This window comes from Giraffa tippelskirchi, chromosome 2 (assembly GCF_054371585.1).
Source record: "Giraffa tippelskirchi isolate mGirTip1 chromosome 2, T2T-mGirTip1v1.2.pri, whole genome shotgun sequence".
NCBI lineage: Eukaryota > Metazoa > Chordata > Mammalia > Artiodactyla > Giraffidae > Giraffa > Giraffa tippelskirchi.
This window is the reverse complement of record NC_137276.1, coordinates 108,085,466-108,105,873: the sequence shown is the minus strand read 5'-3', so window position 1 is coordinate 108,105,873 and position 20,408 is coordinate 108,085,466. Positions and strand designations below refer to the sequence as shown.

Sequence of the window (20,408 nt, the reverse complement as noted above, 5' to 3'; positions counted from 1 at the left end):
GGTGCTGGTCTGCCAAGGCAGTGGCTTCCACTTTTTCAAATGATTTTGAAAAAAGCAAAAAACAAATAAGGCAGAAACTGCTTGTTACAGAGAAATGCCCCTGGATCCCTGTGGGGCTTTATGTGTCTGTTTCAGAGTCCTCTGCTGGACACAGGCTCCCTGAGTCAAGATAGGGTCTCTCAGAGCTCTCTACACAGCCAGCCCTGCCCTCACAAGCGAGGGCCTCTGCGGATGTGTGTTGCGGCTGCTTCCCGCGGTCTGGATCCATGAAGGTGACCTTTGTGACAAGCTCCGTGCCTCCTTCTGGCGTGGTCTCAGCAGCTAAGGCAAAGCCTCTGCTGCCATCTGGTGGTAAACTTGGAGTGGCAGGTGGTCGGGGAACAAGACGCCCCAGGAGCATCTTGTCCACCACCCTCGTAAACTGGTGATACTCAGAGGGCTTGATAAACCTGTCTGTAGTCACACAACGAGTTGCCTGCAGAACAACCAGGCTGGCTTCCTCAGAGCCCCTTACAGGTTAGAGGCGATACTGTGTAACACCCATCAAGTAGGGGTTCAGAGTCTTGCCTTTGAGGTCAAGCAGATGGGGTGGGTCCTGGCCAGGCCCTCACCAATGGGGAACGCCAGGCAAGTGACTCAGCCTCCAAGCCTGGGTTTCCCCCTAACAGTGGAGCCCATTACAGGTGGCTGGGCTGCCTGGGGCCTGCCAGCTGCCAGTGTGGTTGGCACAGTGCCTGGCACACAGTAAGTGCTCAATTAGTGCTCTTATTGCCGCTTCTGCTGACGACAGTAATGAAATTATGACAATAATGATGATCTCACCACTCAGGATGAAAATGAGACCCCACTAGGGAACAGAATTTTTCCTGCTCCAGAATCTCGTAAGCACATTCAAGCTCGTGTTTGCCAGGTTGAGATGCTACGCCCCTCCCCACAGAGATATAGAATGAGGCCTGAGGGAGGAGGCAGATCCTAGCGGGACTGCCTTCCCCCACACTCACCCTGCCCAGGGACACGGTCACTCTTCCTGAGGCATCCCCAGATTCACCTGGTCGTAGGTATCACTGGAGAGTCATCAGGCACACAGACTCCCAACTCCAGCCCCGCAGGCTCCAGTTCGCTGGGTCTGGGGTGGGGCCCGGGCACCTGTATTTGTGCAGCTGGTGGGTTCCACTCTGGTGGGTCCCACAGGCTGGCAGGTTTGGGGGATGCTGACCAATTCCACTTTCCGGTCGATTCTGACAGGAAGGTGGTTCCAGTCGTGGGGACAGCGACATGTCCTAGAGAGGGGAGGGCCAGGTTTGGTGGCCCAGGACTGTCTGGGGAGTCCCCCCCCCAGGAGAGAGGTGTCCCCCAGGAGAGATGTGACCAGAGGTTCCCCAGGGCAGGTGGGGGCCTGGTACCCACACAGGTGATGTGCTCCAGGCCTGCATCAGGTAGACAGACAGGAGCCTGAAGAGGGGAGCAGACAAATATCACAGACAGGGAGGCCTAAATAACAGAAGTTCGTTTTTTCATGGTCCTGGAAGCTGGAAACCTGAGATCCAGGCTCGTGTCCTCTAGGGCCTCCCCCCAGGCATGTAGCCAGCCGGCTCCTCCCTGTGTTCCCAAGTGGTTGTCCTTCAGCATGTGTGTCTGTGTTCTAACCTCCTCTTCTTATAAGGACACCAGTCGTCATCACCCTTTCAAAGACCCTTGTCTCCAAAATGGGCTTCCCAGGTGGCACTAGTGGTAAAGAATCTGCCTGCCAATGCAGGAGACATAAGAGACCCAGGTTCAATCCCTGGGTTGGGAAGATCCCCTGGAGGAGAAAATGGCAACCCACTCCAGTATTCTTGCCTGGAGAATCCCCATGGAGAGGACCCTGGCGGGCTACAGTCCATCGGGAGGCAAAGAGTCAGACACGACTGAGCAACTGAATGACAAGGACGTTTCCAGAATAGTCACCTTCTGAGATGCTGGCGTGAGGACTTCAGCATCGAGATTGGGGGCTCACAGCTCAGCCCATGACCAGGCTGGGAAGGAATCACAGTGAACGCAAGAGCAGCAGCCTTCAGTGAGAGCTCCATCCTGGCTGCAGCCAGACCCACAGACCCAGGCCCCCCAGACCCGAGCAGTGAGCCAGGGTGCACAAAGGGAGGCACCTTCTGGGGGCACCCAAGAGGAGCAAGGAGCCTCAGAGACTCTGATTTTCCTAAATACCGGCCACCTCCAAAGATACCCTCCCCAGGCCCCAAGTGCAGTGATCGTTTGCGCCAGTTACGCAGGGTGCCCCCTTCTGCATGGATGTGGGTGAAAAGGCAGGATGGTGGCAAGGGGCTTCCTATTGGAAGGAACGGGGCAGGTAGGGGTGAGAAGGACTCTGGAGAAACTCCCACAGAGGGAGGACCCTTCTGTAGAAGGGGGCCAGACCTAGAGAAATCCCAGGCTACAAGGGCGTGTGTGTGTGTGTGTTCCATTGCTTTCCACTAAAAACCCCCGTAACAGCAGCTGTTTCCCTGTGTTGAGCGGGGGTCACTTCTGGAAGTTCTCCCACGTGTCCTCCCCTCTTGTTGTCATTTCTCCAGGAGGAAGAACATGGACACTACCCCAAGGACCATCCCGCTGACCCCATCAGGCTGCCCAGGGCCCCCAGCCTCCGCTCTCCAGGACAAGGATGCCCCCGACCCAGGTGTCTGCCTGCTTTCTGCTCCCAGAAGCCACGTCTAGCCCCACCGCCCTCTCTGTGGTCACCGTACTGCTGGCAGGGCCCCTGGCCGAGCCCCCTGCCAGCTCCCCAGTGGAGGCTGCTGGACTCTTAGTCTCTTCCTATCTTGGGGGAGTCTGGGCAGACAGGGAGAAAGCCACCCCTCTGGGTGGGGGACACTCAGCCCTGGTCACCAGAAGCCTCCCGAGGGCCCTGTGACTACTCCAGGAAGGGAGTGGTGGAGCAAGGGGGCACCTCCCACACAGATGCCCAGGGCGTGGTGCCTAGGAGAGCGGACCCTTCTGACCAACTGCCCTCTTCCTATAGGGAGTGAAACCCCAAGGGAGCCTGGGCAGGATGGTGAGGCCCCACTGGGCAACCCAGTTTGCACACAGGTTAGAGAGGGGACCTCAGGTGCTCTCCCTCCCACGTCCCCCTCCCTTCCTCCTTCCAAACCTGGGAGGAGACCCCACCTTCCTGCACAGCTGAGGTCGAGGGGGGCACCGGTCTGGGAGCCGGGGATGACCTACCTGGTCACTCAGAGGTGGCTGGGTTAAACAGGGACAGGTGGACCCAGCCTCCCCTCCCCCTGGCCTCCCAACCCAATGACAAGCCCCCTCTCGCCTTCTCCATTGCTCCCCAGCACCCCCCACCCCGGACAGATCGCACAGCCACTACACCGCAAGTTGCTTGTGTCACCTGCTCTTTATTGACTGCCACGGGCTGCCTTCTCGTGGGTGACCAGATGCCCCAAGAGCAGCACTACAGAGAGGGGGGTTGAGGGAAGGGGGTCTGAGAGGCCAGGCACAGGGGAGCCCCCACCAGACAGACCTCATGAGAGTGCCTGCCACCAGGGCCGAGACTACCCGGCTGGGCCTGGAGACCGGAGGCCACCCAGAGATGGCTCAGAGACGGGTGCTCTCTGACCTCCGGGGCAGAAGCTGCGATGGCGGTCACTTCCACCAAGGGGCTGGTGCTGGGATCTGGGTCACTCTGAGGTCTCTGCACCACAGGCTGGGGCCCTGGGCCCTCCCAGCTACTCTCTCAAACCCTCAAACCCTCGGAGTAGAGGAAAAGGAACTGGAAAGGGGGGAAGCAGAGGGAGATGGATGCCCCACTTTCTAGGGTCCCCGGATGGATGGGTGCGGGGGCCGCAGCGGGTGGCAGCCGAGGCCGAGGCCGAGCTTAAGACGAGGGTGCCGAGCTGGGCTTCTCCTCCCGGGACACGGGGATGGCCCGCTCGCTGTGGCCGGCGTCCACGCCAGATGGGATCTTGGGGCCAGAGAAGGTCAGCATGCCGTCCGCAGACAGGGAGCAGGAGAGTGCGGACTGGTCCACGTTAGAAGGCAGGCGGTAGCGCCGGTGGAACTCGCGGGAGATGTAGCCGTGGTCATCCTGGGGACGAGGAGGGCACGGTCAGAGGCGCTGCAGCTGCGGGCAGCCGCCGGCCCCCGAGGAGGAGGCCCAGGCCGCATGAGGTCAAACCCATGATGTGCTTCCGGACGGTGGGCAGCAGATGCTGGGCATGTCCAGGGCCCTGGACCTCCCTGTCTCCCTGCATGAGATCTGGGCCCGCCCAGGGCCCTTGGCTCCTCTCACTGATTTCATTCCAACATCTCGTGAACGGTCCTGCCCTGGCCCTGCCCTCAAGTCCAGCTTCCCCTTCACCTGTGGCCCCAAGACCATTTGGGCTCAGGTCCCTGCCAGCCATCTAACCAGAAAGCCATGCCTAGACATTCCCATCTCCTGCCGCCCAGGCCTGGCTCCCTCCCCTCCAGGTGGAAAGCCCCAGGGGAGTGTCTGGGCTTTTGTCTCTAGGGCCCCAGGAGGGGAGAACAGCAGATGCGGGGTCTGTCCCCCAAGTCCAGCTCCCCCACCACTGGAAAAGCCCTGGTCTCCGACCTGTCCTGGCTGGGGTCCTACCTGAGCTAGGCTGTGCCCCTGCCCCCGCCCCCGAGAGGACAGGCACCAGGCACCTGGGTTCCGAAGGGAGTCGTTGGCTGCACCATCCCCCCACGTGAGACTGGTGTGAAAGCCTGCCTGGCTAGGAGCTCGCCCCTCAGAACAGCGTCTCCTGGGGTCTTTCCTAATCCCACCCTGTCACCCAGGGGTTTGGACAGAGCCAGGGACGCCAAGTAGTGCCTGGGTGGGGATCCTCTCAGGTCCCCAGGCCACACTGCCCCGACCTGTGGAGGGCTCAGGAGCGGCCTCCTGGTCACCGGGGTCGGCCAAGCTCTGGGGCCGTGGTCCTGCCTCTCAGCCGAGGCTGCGGCCAGTCCCAGGCTCACCTGCCGCTCGTTGTGCTTGCCGTGGATCTCCACGAAGTCCTCCTGCACCTTCACCGTCAGGTCCTCGGGCGAGAAGTGTTTCACGTCCAGGAAGATGACAAACTTGTCCCGGTCGGATCGGACCTGTAACCAAGCACCCGTGTGGGTCCCACGGAGCTGCAGCTCAGGGACGGGGGCTGGCTGGAGCAGCCGGGGCTCGGTCCCGGGTTATTAGAACAGAAAGTCCCATCGGGGCTCTGATCGCTCCCTCCGTGTGCCCAGAGACAGGGCACCAGGGACTCAGGAGCGAGTGGACACTCGGCCGACAACCAGAACCTCGGAGGTCTGCTGTGTGCCTGACTGCTGAGGGGTTGAGCAGCCTGTTACAGATTGGTTGGTTGGTTATGGTTGTAGGGATGGTTATGGCTTAGTTGCCAGCTTATTGGCAGGTTATGGGTTGGTTGACTAGCTGGTTATGGTTGTGGACTGGTTATGGTTTGTTCAGATGGCCAGTGAGACCAAGCACTTGGCCCCTGCCCACCTCTCCATCAACAGCCTGGGGCCCCGCCTCTGCACGTGGACAGATGTTCCCAGTGGTCTGAACAGACCACCCAGCTCCTCACACACAGGTGCTTTCAGTCCCACTTCACTCCTCGGAGTCGTCAGCCTTGCACCAGCCCTGGGCAGGCCTCTGTGCATTAGGCAGTGGTAAGACCCGGCACCCCCAGAGAGCTGGACCCTGTGGAGGGAAGGCCCGTGGGCCTCCTTGCTGCCCTTGGGCCCTGGCCTTGGGCGGCTGGGCAAACTCTGCAGCTCTGGCCGCAGACGGCTTCGGACGGGAGGCCTCTGACCCGACTGCGGGCAGCATAGCCCACCTCAGGTATCCAGCTGGAGAACAAGCACAGCCTTGGAGCACGAAGCTCGGCCCTCCATCGCCCTTGCCCCAGTGGCGCTGTTCTCGGGGACCCCAGATAATGGTGGGGACCTCAGCAAAGCACGAACAGGTCATGAGTGGAGGGCAGGAGGCATAAACAGTGGGTGGGCTCCTCTTCCCACCACCCCAGACACACGGAGACTCTGCTGGGGGGATGGCCTGCCCAGCCTCTGCGTCCAGGAGGGACGAGGTTGGGCTAGAAGGGAGAGCGGCCCTGAAGCCCTCAGAAGCCCCTCTCTCCTATCCAACCCACCCCACGGCCGCAGCAGGAAACAGCGTGCCAGCAGTCTCACCTCAGAGATGCCGGAGTCCAGCACGGTGCGGAAGAGGGACTGGCGGTAGTAGGGGCTGATGGTGGAGGACAGGAAGGGCAGCAGGTCATACTCGAAGAGGCCCTCGCCGAAGAACTGGTCGAACAGCCGGCTGGGGTAGAAGGGGCCCAGGGCGCGTTTGAACCAAGGGTGCTGAATGGCGATGTCCATGGTGGGCAGCAGCTCTGTGGGCACCCGGGGCGGGGAGGCGGTCAGAGCAGGGCCTGTGGGCAGCGCACTGAGGAGCTGGGATGCGGGCCCTGCCTATATACACCGGGGCAGAATGGAGGCATTAAAGGGATTTGTCTGGAAAGCGCGAGCTCAGGAGGCAGGCCGCCCAGTCAGCAGAATCATGGGCCGGCCAGGCTGAGCGCCCACCTCGCCCAGCCCTGCCTGGCTGCAGCGCCGAACAGCCAGAGCTCCCTATGCCAGGAGGACGGGGCCCCCAGGGAGCTTCTCTGAGGGCGGCTCTGTGTCCCCTACGCTCTCCCAGGTGTACAGGGAAGACTCTCATCTCCCTTCTCCAGGGAAGGGCCCGTGTGCCAGGGATCGTACCTCTGTCTGCACACATGGTCCCCTGTGATCCCACAGCTGCCCCCCGAGTGGGAGCTTGTACCCCTGCCTTCACAGACAAGCAAACAGGCACCCAAGTGGTCCCCCAGCCCCGCAGCCACCAGGTTTGCCTGCATTTCTTTAAGACAGAATTACCTCCCTTACATCTTGGTGATTACAAAAATGATGCATACTTGTAAAAACCTTGGGAAAGACAAAAAGTACAGCTCAGAAACTAAAAAGAGTCTGTGACTCCAGCACCAGGGAGGCCTGTCGTGGTGTCTGTGTGCATCCAGGAGGGGAGGCAGGTTTGCTTTGACAAACAGGGAAACTGCGTGTGCAGGAGTCTCCTCTGAACACCGTCCCTGCAGACCTCAAGGCCTGGGAACAGATAGAGCCAGGGTCCTTCAAGCAGGTGCTCTGCCCCTGTGCCAGGTGTGTGACTGGTCTGCCTGTCCCAACCACGGCCCAGAAGGCGTTCCAGGGAGACCCACCACAGTCAGGACACTCCTGGCTTTAAGGCTTTCATACTTCTCAGTAGCTTGGCCTCTGGGAGGCTTACACTAACGCTCCATCCCCCCTCCCCACCCACAGCACAAGAGAGAGCCATTCCCACCCCTACCCCAGCCGGCTTTCTCATGCACAGTCCAGGTGGCAAGACTTATTCACCTGGCACGTCTCTGGGTCCTCGTGCAGCTTCTTGTGTACTTAATTATTCAGTCACGTCAAACTCTGTTGTGACCCTTTGGACTGCAGCCTGCCAGGCTCCTCTGTCCATGGGATTCTCTCGGCAAGAATACTGGAGTGGGTTGCCATTTCCTCCTCAAAGGGATCTTCCTGACTCAGGGATCAAACCCTCATCTCCCATGTCTCCTGCTTTGCAGGCAGATTCTTTACCTGCTGAACCATCAGGGAAGCCTTCTTGCAGAGCCCTTAGGTAACTTTCAAGGCCAAGATGACAGTGCTATATCGGTTTCCAGCACCTACTATAATAAAAATGATTATTCCATAACAAAGGCCTTTTTGGACAGTTGGAGTATGGTGACCTTGAAAAGACCACGAACTTGGTGGCTGAAAACAACACATATGTATCGCCTTGTGGGTTGGAGATCAGAAATCCACCTGCATCTCACTGGGCTCAGATCCAAGAGTCAGCAGGGCTGGTCCATCCTGGAGATCACCCCCTCTCTTACAGTCTGCTCTTTAAGGAACCTTATTTCCCTGCTTGCCACATAAGGTGACACAGTCTCGGGTTCTGGAATCCCCCTACTGCAGCGAGGGCTGGGGAGAGCTGTGATCCTGCCTCGGGGCATCCATTGCAGGGACCCTCAGCTCAGGAAGGACCAGCCAATCACGGCCAATACAAGCACATGTCACTCAGAGATACCACCTAGTTCATGTCGACTTACATCTCAGGCCTTAGCAACTTCCTCTCCAGTTTGCCAACCTCACCTCTTGGCCAAAACTGTGGGTCACATGTGCCACAGCAGGTGGCCCAGCCTAGCTCTGCAAAGTGGACCTGGGGACAGATGAAGGATGGCTGATGAAGGCAATGGGCACCAATGTCTCCAGCTCGCCTGTGCGGCTTCTCCTGCTCACACTTGGCCTCTCACACACAGCCCCTCCCACCCTGGATTCTGGGAAAACAAGAATCTTTTTATCCAGGTCTGGGTTTCTTCTTGAATTCACAGCTGTGTGCTAAGGGATGCATTGTGTGTGTGTGTGCAGAGATTTATGAAAACAATGACAAACCACCTAAAATCTGTTCTAATCACGCAGGTGCAAAATACGCCTCCTTCTCTGTTCATCTACTTAATAATCTAGTTGGTTCTTGGGGCTTCCCTAGTGGCCCCGTGTTCAGGACTTCATCTTCCAATTCCGGGGGTGCAGGTATCACCCCTAGTCAGGGAACTAAAGCGGCTTCCCAGGGGGCACCAGAGGTAAAGAACCCCCCTGCCAATGACACAAGAGACACATGTTCGATTCCCCGGTCAAGACAATCCCCTGGAGGAGGGCATGGCAATGCTCTCCAGTATTCTTGCCTTCGGAATCCTAAGGCCAGAGGAGCTTGGGAGGCTACGGTTCATGGGATCACAGAGTTGGACACGACGGAAGTAACTTAGCACACCCGCAGGAAGCTAAGATCCCACATACCTTGGGGCCAAAAACCAAAACCTAAAACAGAAACAGTATTGTAACAAATTCAGTAAAGACTTTAAAAATGGTCTGAGTCAAAAAAAAAAAAAAAATCTTAAAAAAAAAAAATGTAGTCTCTTATCGGAGGTAGGAACATCCTATAAAGTTGCTGTGAAAGACGAATTAGCAACTAGTGAGTCATGGCCCCCAGGGAAGCACAGGGTCAGGGTTCTGCCAGCCTTTGGCCACAACAGTTTTATCAGCCAGTCAATACTTGAGCTTGTTTGGTGTGTGTTTCTAAGTAAAGACAGCTGATTTCATACGTGTTGCTGATTCAGTAACACTGAGCTCCCGCCTGCACCCCTATAACTCACTCCTGTAACCAAGTTTCTCTGTGACACCCTACTTGCTCCAGAGGTCACAGCCCAGCCTCCTGCACTTGGTACACAAGACAGCACTCCTACTGTGCTCGGGCCATGCGAAAAGCAAAATCACCAGGAAAAAGCACAAAGATGTGAAAAACCTGGCACTCAACTGGCCAGGAAGGGAGGCTGGTTTGCAGCACGAGCTGAAACAAGAAGGCGGAGTTGCCCTGTTGCCCTCAACTGGAGAACGTGTGTGTCCGGCCACTCAGATTCTCCACCTCATCTGCTTAGCTCAGTGAGTGACTGTGAAAAGGGCCGTGAGAATTGATTCGGGGTCAAAAATTAATGTCAGAGAGTAGATGATATGGACTGACTTGCATCTCCCCAAATTCCTGCGTTGCAGTTCCAACCCCCAGCAACTTATTTGCAGACGGGTCCTTCAAATAGGTGATCAAGCTAAGATCAGCCTTTGAGGATGCGTCCTGGCCTGATATGCTGGTGTCCTCGTGAAAAGAGGGACAAGGACACAAACACACACCGGGGAGGACCTCATCCCCTAGGCAGGTGTCCTTACAAGGGGAACACGCCAGCAGTCCCCAAACACGTGAAACACCCTGTGAAGACACAGCAGGAGACAGCCTCTCCATGCCGGGGCAGGGTGGAGGGAGGCCTCAGGGGGTCCAGCCCTGCTGCACCCATCTGTGGCTACCAGCATTCAGACTGAGAGATCACCCCTGCTGTGGACCTACTCACGTGTGGTTCCACGTTGTGGCGGCCTGAGCACCTAACACGGGAGACCGGTCCTCAGACATGGAATCCACAAATACACAGAGGGCCTGCATGTGTGTAAGCTTCGCATCTGAAGAGTTCTTTTTTCTTAGCCTTCTCTAAACATTTGCTGGGGCTTCCCAGGTGGCGCTAATGGTAAAGAACCCATGTGCCAGTGCAAGAGACCTAAGAGATGCAGGGTAGATCCCTGGGTCGGGAAGAGCCCCTGGAGGAGGGCATGGCAACCCACTCCAGTATTCTTGCCTGGAGAATCCCATGGACAGAAGAGCCTGGTGGGGCTACAGTCCATGGGGTCACAAAGAGTCGGACACAACTGAGCGACTGAGCATGCAAACGTTTGAAAGTGGTGATCTCCTGGAACACCCTCAGTGACATGGCTAGCCCAAAGCTGGCAGGTCCCACTCCGTGTTTCTGTTCTGCAGCCAGTTTCCAAGCTCAGGAACCACTCAGGCTCCCAGAGCAGTTCTCACCTCTGGTCTCTGTGATGCGACTTATTTCTGTGCTTAAACACGGGATTTTTAGATCGGCGGTGACAGCCCATGTAAAGCCGCAGCACCAGAGTTATCCTCTTTCTGTGTGGCTTCTCAGCACTTTTGTTGTTGTTGTTTAGTCGCTCAGTCGTGTCCAACTCTTTTGCCCCTCCATGGACTGTAGCCCTCCAGGCTCCTCTGTCCATAGATTTCCCAGGCAAGAATACTGGAGTGGGTTGCCATTTCCTTCTCCAGGGGATCTTCCCGACCCAGGGATCAAACCTGTCTCCTGCTTGGCAGGTGGGTTCTTTACCACTGAGCCACCAGGGAGTGCCTTGGCATTTTTACTGCATGTTTAAAAAGCTGTGAAATGGAGCACAGACTGTTACATGTGATGCTTTAGTACAGTTTTGGACACTGATATAAGATTGAAATATATTCTATTTTATGGTTAATTGTTTGTTTTAAAAAACAAATCAGGAAACGCATGTTTATCCATGATTATTCCCTGATTATACTGGAAATAACTGTGCTCTGTGGACAAGGGAGGGTCCCAAAGTGACTGGCTCCCGGGGTCGAATGCACAGGCGCACTACTGGCCTAGGCTCCTTGGGGCACCCTACTGGCAACCCCGGGGGCCTTCTGCAGTTTGACAAGAGTGGCATGGGTCCCACAGCTTTCCAGGGAAGACCCGAAGTCCACCCTACATGTGTCCCCTCAAGAGTTCTCAGAAAGGCCTTAAGTGGAGCCCTTTGGCCGGGACCCCCGCCCTGCCTCTGGGAGCCCCAAGCTGTAACCTGCCTGGTCACCAGCAGCCTTGGGAACCCCAGGGAGAGACGATGCACTAAGCGGCCATGTCAGGATGTTGCAAGCATGAGGTGCCACCCTCCATGTGCCACCCAGTGACAGGGCCCCTGGTAAACCCACCCAGGGCAGCGGCTCCTGCCCCTCAGCCCTTAGTGGTCAGGCTTGAGCTCTGAGGACCACACAGCCTCATGGACGACCCTGGGGATGCAGCCCTCCAACACTGTCCTTTTATTATTCCCAGGAACAAATGCAGACCTTTGACAGGAGGTGCTTTTTCAAGAAGGTCTGTGTGAACTAAGTTTTTAGAAGAGGATCAATGAACCCTGTGATGTTCGTTCTATTTTAAATGGCATTTTTATTATAAAAGTGGTCCATTGCCCTTGTTCAGAATTTGGACAAATCCAATAATCTAAAAGTGGGCGGAAAACCCGTCATCCTACCGAACCCTGAGTGTTTAGTCTTGGCTGCCTCAGAGGAAGGGTGAGTCTTCCCCATTCTGTTCATTGGGCTGTTTATCGGGGTCCTGGGCACCTACCATAAAGCAATGCTCAAGAGAAGTGGAGCCACAACACCCCAGAAATATGCTCCTGAGACCGGCGGGGCCGGCAGGCTGAGGACGCACAGAGAGGAGGTGTCCTAGGGGCACAGCCACCTTGCTCTCTGTCACGAAGACACCCCCGCAGGCCTGTGCAGGGACCCCTGCCCTTGAGCTGAGCGCTAAGCCAGGCCATCCCAGCCAGGACCCTGATCTGTGCAAATCCCTAGTGACCAGACAGCTGTGTTCCCATGCTCCTGGCCCTCAGGCCTGTCCTCAGACCCCCAACAGAGGTCTTCCCACCCAGCCCAGCCATGGAGGCTACAAGGCCACAGAGCCAACCCCAGGGCCACCCCCAGTACTGATAAAGGAGCAGATGCTGTGCACAGGTGTGCCTGTCTGCTTCCTGGGCCAGGTATGTGCTGAACGAAGGCAGGGTTGGCCCTGGAGCCCCCACCTGGAAAGGAAGGACCGGGGCGGGGGCAGGCAGGAAGCTGAGGTCCTCAGGCTCCTGAGTGTATGCCTCTGTGTGTGTCTACTGAGGGGGTGCATGTGTGTGCATGTGTGTGTATGTGTGTCTGTGTGTGTGTGTCTGTATGGGGGGTGCTTGTATAGTGTGTCTGTTTTCTATATGTGTGCGTGCATTTATGTCTGTGTGTGTGTCTATATGGAGGGATGCACATGTAGGGTATGGGTGTCTGTGTGTCCATGCAAGTGCTTGCACATATGTCTTTGTGTATATGTGTTCGTGTGTACCTCTGTGTGTATGTATGTGTGTCTCTGTGTATGTGTGCTTGTGTGTGTCTGTGTGTGTGTCTGTACAAGGGGGTGCCCATGTAGGGGGGGTGTGTGTGTAGTGTGTGTGTTTGTGGGAGCATGAGCCACAGTCCCCAAGATCATCTCTCTAACATCTGAACAAATCGGGACCCGTCAGGAGTTTGGGGTCGGACCCTGGCAAAGCCCTGCGTCGGCAGGAAGTGGGGCCTTGAGGGTGATCCCGGGCATTGTTTCTGCAGTGCTTAAGCCTGCTCTCAGCAGTTTTGCATCCCGCTGCCACAGCTGAATGTCAGCCCTTCCCACACAAAGGCTGGTATTTGCTTTATCCACAGCATTCCCAGATGTCAGCAGTCTGCAGGCATGCTCACAAATCCCCAGGCACCCCCATTTTCCACTCCAGGGCCCAGCGCGGCTCACCCACAGATGTGCCCTGTGCAGGCCAACGGGAGGTGCTGGGGGTCAGCGGGATGAACCCTCACTCGCCCTGACTCTCTGTGAGGCCGATGGGCTGCAGAGGCAGCCCCCTGCCCACCCCTGCAGCCCAGGGAGGGAGGGCGAGACTGACCATCCTGCACCAGCCCCTTGCAGGTCGTGCTTGGCACTGGCAGGACATATACTTTTGCCCACAACACTTGGCATTTTCAGTAATTTTTGTCATGAGAGTAAAGTGCTATCTCATTTAGTTTATTTTTTGTTACAAATGTTTTCATACATCTAAAAAGTAGAACAAACGGTACAATGACTCCACGTACTTATCAACCAGATTCACCAACGATACTGAGTTTGGTCCCACTTGCTTCATCTTCTTTTTTCTTTCCTGAAGTATTTTCAAACAAAGACCAGACCACCTGTTATGCCACCCTTACATGGGTCACTACTTCTCTTCTTTTCTCTATATTCCAATAAATGGAATGTAGTTGCTTTACAGTGTTGTGTTAGTTTTTGCTGTACAGCAAAGTGAATCAGCTATATGTGGACATATATCCCCCTCTTCCTAGAATTTCCTTCCTGTTTAGGTCACCACAGAACACTGAGTAGAATTCCTTGTGTTACACAGCAGGATCTCATTAGTTATATATGTTATACATAGAGTGTATATACGTCAATCCTAATTCCCCATTTCACCCCATGCTTCACTTTCCCTTATATGTCTGTTCTCTATTTCTGTGTCTCTATTTCTGTTTTGCAAATAACTTCATCTACACTATTCTTCTAGATTCCACACCTATGGGTTCAGTTCAGATTAGTCACACTGTCATGTCTGACTCTTTGCAACTCCATGGACTGCAGCATGCCAGGCTTCCCTGTCCATCACCAACTCCCAGACCTTGTTCAAACTCATGTTCTTCGAGTCGCTGATGCCATCAACCATCTCATCCTCTGTCGTCCACTTCTCCTCCTGCCTTCAATCTTTCCCAGCATCAGGGTTTTTTCCAATGAGTCAGTTCTTTCCATCAGGTGGCCAAAGTATTCAGGCTTCAGCTTCAGCATCAGTCCTTCCAATGAATATTCAGGACTGATTTCCTTTAGGATGGACTGGTTTGATCTCCTTGCAGTCCAAGGGACTCTCAAGAGTCTTCTCCAACACCACAGTTCAAAAGCATCCATTCTTTGGCGCTCAGCTTTCTTTATGGTCCAACTCACATCTATACACGGCTACCGGAAAAACCATAGTTTTGACTAGATGGACCTTTGTTGGCAAAGTAATGTCTTTTTAATATACTGTCTAGATTGGTCATAGCTTTCCTTCCAAGGAGCAAGCATCTTTAAGTTTCATGACTGCAGTCACCATCTGCAGTGATTTTGGAACCCAAGAAAACAAAGTCTCTCACTGTTTCCACTGTTTCCCCATCTATTTGCCAAGAAGTGTGGGACCAGATGCCATGATCTTAGTTTTTTGAATGTTGAGTTTTAATCTAACTTTTTCATTCTCCTCTTTCACTTTAATCAAGAAGCTCTTTAGTTCCTCTTGGCTTTTGGCCATAAGGGTGGTGTCATCAGCTTATCTGAGGTTACTGATATTTCCCCCAGCAACCTTGATTTCAGCTTATGCATCATCCAGTCTGGCATCTCGCATGGTGTACTCTGCATAGAAATTAAATAAACAGGTTGACAATATACAGCCTTGACGTACTCCTTTCCCAATTTGGAACCAGTCCCTTGTTCCATGTCCAGTTCTAACTGTTGCTTGGAGAAGGGAATGGCAAACCACTTCAGTATTCTTGCCTTGAGAACCCCATGAACAGTTTGAAAAGGCAAAAAGATATGACACTGAAAGATGAACTCCCCAAGTGGGTAGGTGCCCAATTTGCTACTGGAGAAGAGTGGAGAAATAACTCCAGATAGAATGAAGAGACGGAGTCAAAGTAAAAACAACACACAATTGTGGATGTGACTGGTAATGGAAGTAAAGTCCAATGCTGTGAATAACAATATTGCATAGGAACCTGGAATGTTAGGTCCATGAATCATGGCAAATTAGAAGTGGTCAAACAGGAGATGGCAAGAGTGAGCATCGACATTTTAAGAATCGCTAAACTAAAATGGACCAGAATGGGCAAATTTAATTCAGATAACCGTTATATCTACTACTGTGGGCAAGAATTCCTTAGAAGAAATGGAGTAGCCCTCACAGTCAACAAAAGAGTCTGAAATGCATCTTGGGTGCAACTCAAAAGTGACAGAATGATCTCTGTTCATTTCCAAGGCAAACCGTTCAGTAATCCAAGTTTATGCCCCAACCACTAATGTCAAAGAAGCTGAAGCTGCCGCTGAATGGTTCTATGAGGACCTTTTAGAACTAACACCAAAATAATATGTCCTTTTCATCAGAGGGGACTGAAATGCAAAAATAGGAAGTCAAGAGGTACGTGGAGTAACAGGCAATTTTGGTCTTGGAAGACAAAATGAAGCAGGGCAAAGGCTAAGATTTTTGTCAAGAGAACACACTGGTTCTTCCAAACACCCTCTTCCAACAACACAAGAGAAGACTCTACATATGGACATCACCAGATGGTCAATACCAATATCAGATTGATTATATTCTTTGCAGCCAAAAATGGGGAAGCTCTATACAGTCAGCAAAAAAAACAAGACTGGGTGCTGACTGTGGCTCAGATCATGAACTCCTTATTGCCAAATTCAGACTTAAATTGGAGAAAGTAGGGAAAACCACTAGACCATTCAGGTATGACCTAAATCAAATCCCTTACAATTCTACAGTGGAAGTGAGAAATAGATTTAAGGGACTAGATCTGATAGAGTGCCTGATGAACTATGGACAGAAGTTCGTAACATTGTACAGGAGGCGGTGGTCACAACCATCCCCAAGAAGAAGGAATGCAAAAAGCCAAAATGGTTATCTGAGGAGGCCTTACAAACAGCTGAGAAAAGAAGAGAAGCTAAAGGCAAAGGAAAGACATACCCATCTGAATGCAGAGTTCCAAAGAATAGCAAGGAGAGATGAGAAAGCCTTCCACAGTGATCAATGCAAAGAAAGAGAGGGAAATAATAGGATGGAAAAGACTAGAGATCTCTCAAGAAAATTAGAGATACCAAGGGAACATTTCATGCAAAGATGGGCTCAGTAAAGGACAGAAACAGTATGGACCTAATAGAAGCAGAAGATATTAAGAAGAGGTGGCAAGAATACACAGAAGAACTATACAAAAAAGATCTTCATAACCACGATGGTGTGATCACTCACCTAGAGGCAAACATCCTGGAGTCCGAAGTCAAGTGGGCCTTAGGAAGCGTCACTACAAACAAAGCTAGTGGAGGTGATGGAATTCCAGTTGAGCTATTTCAAATTCTAAACGATGATGCTGTGAAAGTGCTGCACTCAATATGTCAGCAAATTTGGAGAACTCAGCAGTGGCCACAGTACTGGAAAAAGTCAATTTTCACTCCAATCCCAAAGAAAGGCAATGCCAAAGAATGTTAAAAATACCGCACAATTCCACTCATCTCACATACTAGCAAAGAAGTGCTCAAAATTCTTCAAGCCAGGCTTCAACAGTATGTGAATCGAAAACTTCCAGATGTTCAAGCTGGATTTGGAAAAGGCAGAGGAACCAGAGGTCAAATTGCCAACATCTGTTGGATCATCGAAAAAGCAAGCGAGTTCCAGAAAAACATCTATTTCTGATTTATTGACTATACTAAAGCCTTTGACTGTGTGGATCACAACAAACTGTGGAAAATTCTGAAAGAGATGGGAATACTGGACCACCTTACCTGCCTCCTGAGAAATCTGTATGCAGGTCAAGCAGCAATAGTTAGAACTGGACATGGAACAACAGACTGGTTCCAAACTGGGTAAGGAATATGTCAAGGCTATATATTGTCACCCTGCTTATTTAACTTCTATGCAGAATACATCATGTGAAATGTCAGGCTGGATGAAGCACAAGCTGGAATCAAGATTGCCAGAAGAAATATCAACAACCTCAGATATGTAGATGATACCCCCTAATGCAGAAACTGAAGAGGAACTAAAGAGCCTCTTGATGAAAGTGAAAGAGGAAAGTGAAAAAACTGGCTCAAAACTCAACATCCAAAAAACTAAGATCATGGCATCCAGTCCCATCCCTTCATGGCAAATAGATGGGGAAACAATGGAAACAGTGAGAGGCTTTATTTTCTTGCGCTCCAAAATCACTGCAGATGGTGACTGCAGCCATGAAATTAAAAGATGACTGCTCCTTGGAAGAAAAGCTATGACCAGCCTAGACAGCACATTAAAAAGCAGAGACATCACTCTGCCCACAAAGGTCTGTCTAGTCAAAAGTATGGTTTTTCCAGGAGTCATGTATGGATGTGAGAGTTGGACCATAAAGAAAACTAAGCACCGAAGAATGGATGCTTTTGAACTGTGGTGTTGGAGAAGACTCTTGAGAGTCCCTTGGACTGCAAGGAGATCAAACCAGTCCATCCTAAAGGAAATCAGTTCTGAATATTCATTGGAAGGACTTACGCTGAAGCTGAAGCTCCAATACTTTGGCCACTGATGGGAAGAACTGACTCATTGGAAAAGACTCTGATGCTAACGAAGATTGAAGGCAGGATGAAAATGGGACGACAGAGGATGAGATAGTTGGATGGCATCAGCGACTCGATGGACATAAATTTGAGCAGGCCCCGGGATTGGTGATGGACAGGGAAGCCTGGCGTGCTGCAGTCCATGAGGTTGCAAAATGTCAGACAGTACTGAGCGACTGAACTGCCTGACTGAATGACCACCTGAGCAGCCGCAGGAGCGGAGAACTGGGCAGAGCCTTCTTTCTGCCTAAACAAGGGAGAATAGCGCCCCCTCGTGTCCATAGTCTCAGCCAGCTGGGAGTTTCCACTCCCTTCCCGTCAAACGTGCAGCCCCAGTTGCAGCAAGAGCCTGAATTTTACAACGTCTGTTCCTGACTGCTGCCTGGTAGGTACACCAACAACCACTGACAAACACACACTACTACATATGAAGATAACATATGAAATAGATGACAAATAAGGACCTATTGCATAACACAGCAAACTACTCAATACTCCATAAAGACCTAAATGGGAAAAGAATCTAAAAAAGAGTGAATGTGTGTATATGCATATGTATAGCTGATTCACTTTGCTGTATACCTGAAACTAACACAAAGCTATAAATCAACCATACACCAATAAAATTTTTTTTAATAAAATAAAAATTGGTTTTCAGAATTTCCAGAAATTAGAAATAAATAAATACACCCACAACCTTCACACCATCACTCAAGATTTGACACATCTGAAACCAGCTTACAACAGCTGCCAGATGGAAAGAGCTCAACGTTTACAGAATTACAGACCTCCCGTCTGACGCAGCCATTTCACCTGCAGGAAGGCATCCTACAACGTGTATTTAATGGTTTCACAGGCGTGGAGCAGCCTGGGCCCGAGGTTACTTGGTCAAGTTGTGTTTGTGACAACAGAAGTGGACACTAGCTAAACGCACCCCAGAGGAGGGTAGGTGCACTGAGTTCCGCTGCCTGGGACATTCTGCAACCACCTCAAAAATGAGGAAATACGCACACCCACACCCCCAGCAGCACATGCATAAAGTGAAAAGGTGGAAACAACACAAGTGTCCATAAGCGGATGACAGACAAACAAAATGCAATCCATCCATACAGTGGAAGGTTTCTCAGTCTCAAAAAGGAAGGACAGATACATGTATAACATGTACGACTGAATCCCTTCACGCTATTCACCTGAAGCTATCACAACACTGTTAATCGGTTATATTCCAATACAAAATAAAAGGTTTAAAAATTAATAAGTAAATATGCTACATAGGGAAAAAATAAGCATGTGTGGCATATAACAAAAGGAAGGACATTCTGACATCTGCTACCATGTGGGTGAATCTTGAGGACATGATGCTCTGTGATGCAAGCCCGACACAAATGGACAAATACTGTATGATCCACTTAGATTTATAGAGACAGGAAGGGGATGAGGGAGTGGAATGGCCATGAGTGTTTAATAGGGACAGAATTTTCCTTGGGGATGATGGAAAATTCTGGAGATGGATGGTTGTACAGCAGTGTGAATGAGCTGAATACTGTGGCAAAGCAGGACTCTGTGGGGCATTCCCGGGACAAACACCCCACCCCACCCCCACCGTCCTCCTTGTCTGCAGAAAAACATTAGCGTCCTAGGCTTTCCCCGAGTTCTAAAGAGTAAATTTAGTCAGAGGAGTGAGAACAGGCAGAAAGAAAGGAAAATAGTTAGGCAAGACAAAATAATAATAGTTTGGCCATGAAGCAAAGTCAAGGAAACTTCAGTTCCTCCCAAGGGCTGTAGATGATATTCTGAGCCATGTCCCTTGAGCCGCTTTGCCGATGCAGAAACCCTCACCAGGAAGAAGTTAACTCTGTGCTGCCCACAAGCACTTGGACCCCAGACCAGTTAGAACTAGAAGGTTGAAGATGTTGACTTCTGATTACCTCACCACCAGCCAATCAGAGGAGTGGCCATGAGCTGATCACACACCCCACAACCCCTCTCACTCATCCTGTCTTTAAAAACTTTTTCCTGAAAGCCTTTAGGAGTTCAGGCGTTTTGAGCATGAGCTGCCTGGACTCCTTGCTTGGCATCTGCAATAAACACTGCATTTTCCTCCACTGAAACTCAGTTGATGTCAGTAGATTGGCTTTACTGCTTGTAGGAGAGTAGACCCAAGTTTGGTAACAATCCTTTGAACTGTGCACATAAAGATAGTTAAGATGGTAAGTTTTACGTAATGTATGTGTTGCTCTGTCCTGTCTGCCTCTGTGAGACCATGGACTGTAGCCCACCATGCTCTTTCATCCACGGGATTTCCCAGGCAAGAATACTGCAGTGGGTTGCCATTCCCTTCTCCAGGGGATCTTCCCAACCCAGGGATTGAAACTGAGTCTCCTGCACTGCAGGTAAATTCTTTACTGTCTTGAGCCACCAGGGAATATTTTACCACAATAAAAAGTGAGGAAATCTTTTTATGTTGTGATATGGAAATATCTCCAAGTTATTACCCCCAAAATAAGGTAGAGAATACTGTGTATCGTGCCCTAACATTTAAGTCAAGACCGAGGAAATGCGCACACAGTCTCTGCTTAGGTGATCCCTCAGACCCACTGGAGCATATGGCGGGGCTGCCCTTGGGGAGGGCTGTGCAGGGGTTCTCACTTCTGAATTTTGTACCATGACAACAGTACCACACATAAAGTCATTAATGAAAGTAAAAATGTAACGAGTGAAGATGTAGGGCATGCTACA

General features: G+C 52.0%; 1 protein-coding gene across 4 annotated transcripts in view; it reads right to left on the bottom strand.

Annotated features, from left to right (window-relative positions):
* Nucleotides 1–3,372: 3,372 nt before the first annotated feature.
* CRYAA (crystallin alpha A) overlaps nucleotides 3,373–20,408 on the bottom strand; it is a 42,650-nt gene continuing 25,614 nt past the window's right edge. For all 4 annotated transcript variants that reach the window (XM_081570007.1, XM_081570008.1, XM_081570009.1 and 1 more), the window contains 3 exons: nucleotides 6,181–6,383; nucleotides 4,975–5,097; nucleotides 3,373–4,081 (listed from right to left, as the gene is read on the bottom strand). In XM_081570007.1, the coding sequence (XP_081426133.1) occupies nucleotides 3,872–4,081; nucleotides 4,975–5,097; nucleotides 6,181–6,383 (536 nt within the window). In that variant the 3' untranslated portion in view covers nucleotides 3,373–3,871. The remainder of the gene's footprint in view (nucleotides 4,082–4,974; nucleotides 5,098–6,180; nucleotides 6,384–20,408) is intronic.